The 2,828-nt window shown below is 50.0% G+C and overlaps 1 protein-coding gene across 1 annotated transcript; it reads left to right on the top strand.

Annotated features, from left to right (window-relative positions):
* Window positions 1–330: 330 nt before the first annotated feature.
* LOC140184901 (uncharacterized) lies at window positions 331–2,498 on the top strand. The gene is made up of 4 exons (XM_072238100.1): window positions 331–684; window positions 792–1,418; window positions 1,725–2,055; window positions 2,290–2,498. Exons 1-4 carry the CDS (start codon window positions 331–333, stop codon window positions 2,496–2,498), a joined length of 1,521 nt encoding a protein of 506 aa, XP_072094201.1.
* Window positions 2,499–2,828: the final 330 nt, after the last annotated feature.

The raw sequence follows: 2,828 nt of genomic DNA, 5'->3' as shown, positions 1-2,828 counted from the left end.
TTTCGGCACTTCAAGGAAATCCTGGCGGCACCCCCTGTTCTCGGGAAGCCAAAGGACGGAGAGCCGTTATACCTGTACCTCGCCATAACGGGAGAAGCCCTGGCCACAGTTCTGGTGCGAGAAGAAGGGAGGGCTCAATAACCAGTCTATTTCGTAAGCAGAGCCCTGCAAGGGGCAGAATTAAGGTACAGCAAACTGGAAAAGCTAGCTCTAGCACTCTTGACCTCCTCACGGAGGTTAAAGCAATACTTCCAAGGTCACCAGGTTGTCGTAAGAACGGACCAGGGAATCCGGCAAGTACTTCAAAAACCCGACTTGGCGGGAAGGATGATGACTTGGTCCATTGAACTTTCCCAATACGACATACGATACGAGCCCCGGCAAGCCATCAAGGCGCAGGCGATGGCAGATTTTCTAGTAGAAGTAACGGGGGATCCGACCGAAGAAACGAGCACACGGTGGAAGCTCCACGTGGACGGAGCCTCCAACCAGACATCTGGGGGCGCCGGGATCATCCTGGAAAGCCCGGTTGGAGTCGTATATGAGCAGTCGATCAGGTTCGAATTTCCCATTTCGAACAACCAGGCAGAATACGAAGCCTTTATAGGGGGCTTAACCCTAGCAGCGGAAGTCGGAGCAACAAGGCTGGAAATATGTAGCGATTCCCAGGTCGTCACCTCCCAGGTAAACGGGAGCTATCAAGCCAAAGACTCGTTATTACAAAAGTACTTGAAAAAAGTCAAGAGCTTAAGCCAAAAATTTGAGGAGGTCACGGTCCTCCACGTGCCCAGAGAAAGGAACACAGGGCAGACCACCTATCAAAATTGGCCAGCACTAAACCGGGAGAAGGCAACCGATCTCTCATCCAGGGTACGACGAGGGAGCCGAAGGTCACCTTGCATTTGTCAAGGCTGGGCTCTTCATGGCTAGACCCCATCACCAGCTTCCTAGAAAATGGCAAACTCCCTGACGATGAAAAGGACGCCGTGAAACTAAGAAGGGAAGCAGCTAAATATGCAGTCATTCAAGGACAGCTATTTAAGAAAGGATTCAACCAGCCCCTACTGAAGTGCTTACACCCCGACCAAACGGACTACGTCCTCAGGGAAGTCCATGAAGGCTGCTGCGGACACCACATAGGAGGCAAAGCCCTAGCAAGAAAATTAGTTCGAGCCGGATACTATTGGCCGTCAATGATGACAGACTCCAAGGAGTTTGTCAAAAAATGTGTCAAGTGTCAAGAGAACACCAATTTCCACAGGGCGCCGGCCTCCGAGTTAAGCCTGTTAACGTCCTCCCGACCATTCTCGCAATGGGGAGTCGATCTCTTGGGGCCTTTCCCAGTCGGTCCCGGGCAAGTCAAGTACCTCATAGTCGCCATTGACTACTACACCAAATGGATAGAGGCCGAGCCGCTGGCTAGCATATCCTCATCCAATTGCAGAAAATTCATGTGGAGGCAGGTGATAACGCGATTCGGGATTCCAGAAGTTGTCATCTCGGACAACGGCACACAGTTTACCGACAAGAGGTTCACGGAATTCCTCACCGGCCTGGGCATAAGATAGAAGTTCTCCTCGGTAGAGCACCCCCAAACAAACGGACAAGTGGAGTCCGCGAACAAGATTATCCTGCTAGGGCTCAAGAAGCGATTGGATAATAAAAAGGGGGCTTGGGCCGACGAGCTAGCCTCGGTGCTCTGGTCTTACCGAACAACTGAACAGTCCTCCACCAAGGAAACTCCTTTCCGATTAACATACGGATTAGACGCGGTAATACCCGTGGAAATTGGGGAACCGAGCCCTCGGCTACTTTTGAAAGGAGTAGAGGAAGCCGTGGAGAAGGACCTAATAGATGAAGCCAGAGAAATGGCCCATTTGACAGAAACAGCGCTAACACAAAGAATGGCCCTACGCTACAACACCAAAGTGCTCAAAAGGGAATTCGAGCCGAACGATCTCGTCCTAAGGCGTAACGACATCGGCCCACCGACCCCAGGAGCAGGCAAGCTGACGGCAAACTGGGAAGGCCCCTATAGAATCAAAAAGGTGATAGGTAAAGGCGCTTTCAAGTTAGAAAGGCTCGATGGCAAGGAAGTCCCAAGAACATGGAACACGAATAACTTGAGAAGATTCTACTTCTAGCGCATGAGGCGACATGCCGACCAATCGAGCTAAGTAGTTAATTCGCGAATTTGTACTAGTTATGCCCTATGGGCCTTTTATGCGATTACCGAATAAGATATACTTGTGCAAATTCTCTCTCTTTTGTTTTGTTCACCTTTTCTAGATAACCCGCTCCACAAGCGAATTCATTACAACTCGACAACGACACGCGGCCCCGGGACTGATCACCCCGGGAGCCCATCAACTGCCGCAATAGCAAATGGCTACACTAAAAAGCCACGACCCGTTAATATAAACGACAGCTATAAACCAATAATGGTTAATAGAAACGATAACACAACCAGGCGAATAAGAAAGTATCAACTACGGTAAAGCGGGCAAACGACCCAAAAAGTCAATTGTTCACAAAGGCAAAACGAAGCGGCTAAACCTAAAAGTTTTACAAAAAAAAGGGGATTCATTTCTTAGGAACGTCAACAATTTTGCCGTCTTTGATTACCTTGAAGACGCTAATCGCCGACGTGTCGAAATCGGGGGCAACAATTTTGACCTGAGCTTTAAGGGTCTCCTCGGTTGCCAGGATCGCACCCTTCCCCTGCTTGATGACGTCCTTATACTTTGTTTTCAACGCTGCCAATTCAGCCTCCACAACTTGCTTCTCCTTCTCGATCTCGGCCAACCGTTTTTGTGCCGCGCCGACCT

This window comes from Arachis hypogaea, chromosome 5 (genome assembly GCF_003086295.3).
Source record: "Arachis hypogaea cultivar Tifrunner chromosome 5, arahy.Tifrunner.gnm2.J5K5, whole genome shotgun sequence".
NCBI lineage: Eukaryota > Viridiplantae > Streptophyta > Magnoliopsida > Fabales > Fabaceae > Arachis > Arachis hypogaea.
The sequence above is the reverse complement of the archived record's forward strand: the minus strand, read 5'-3'. Positions and strand labels throughout refer to the sequence as shown.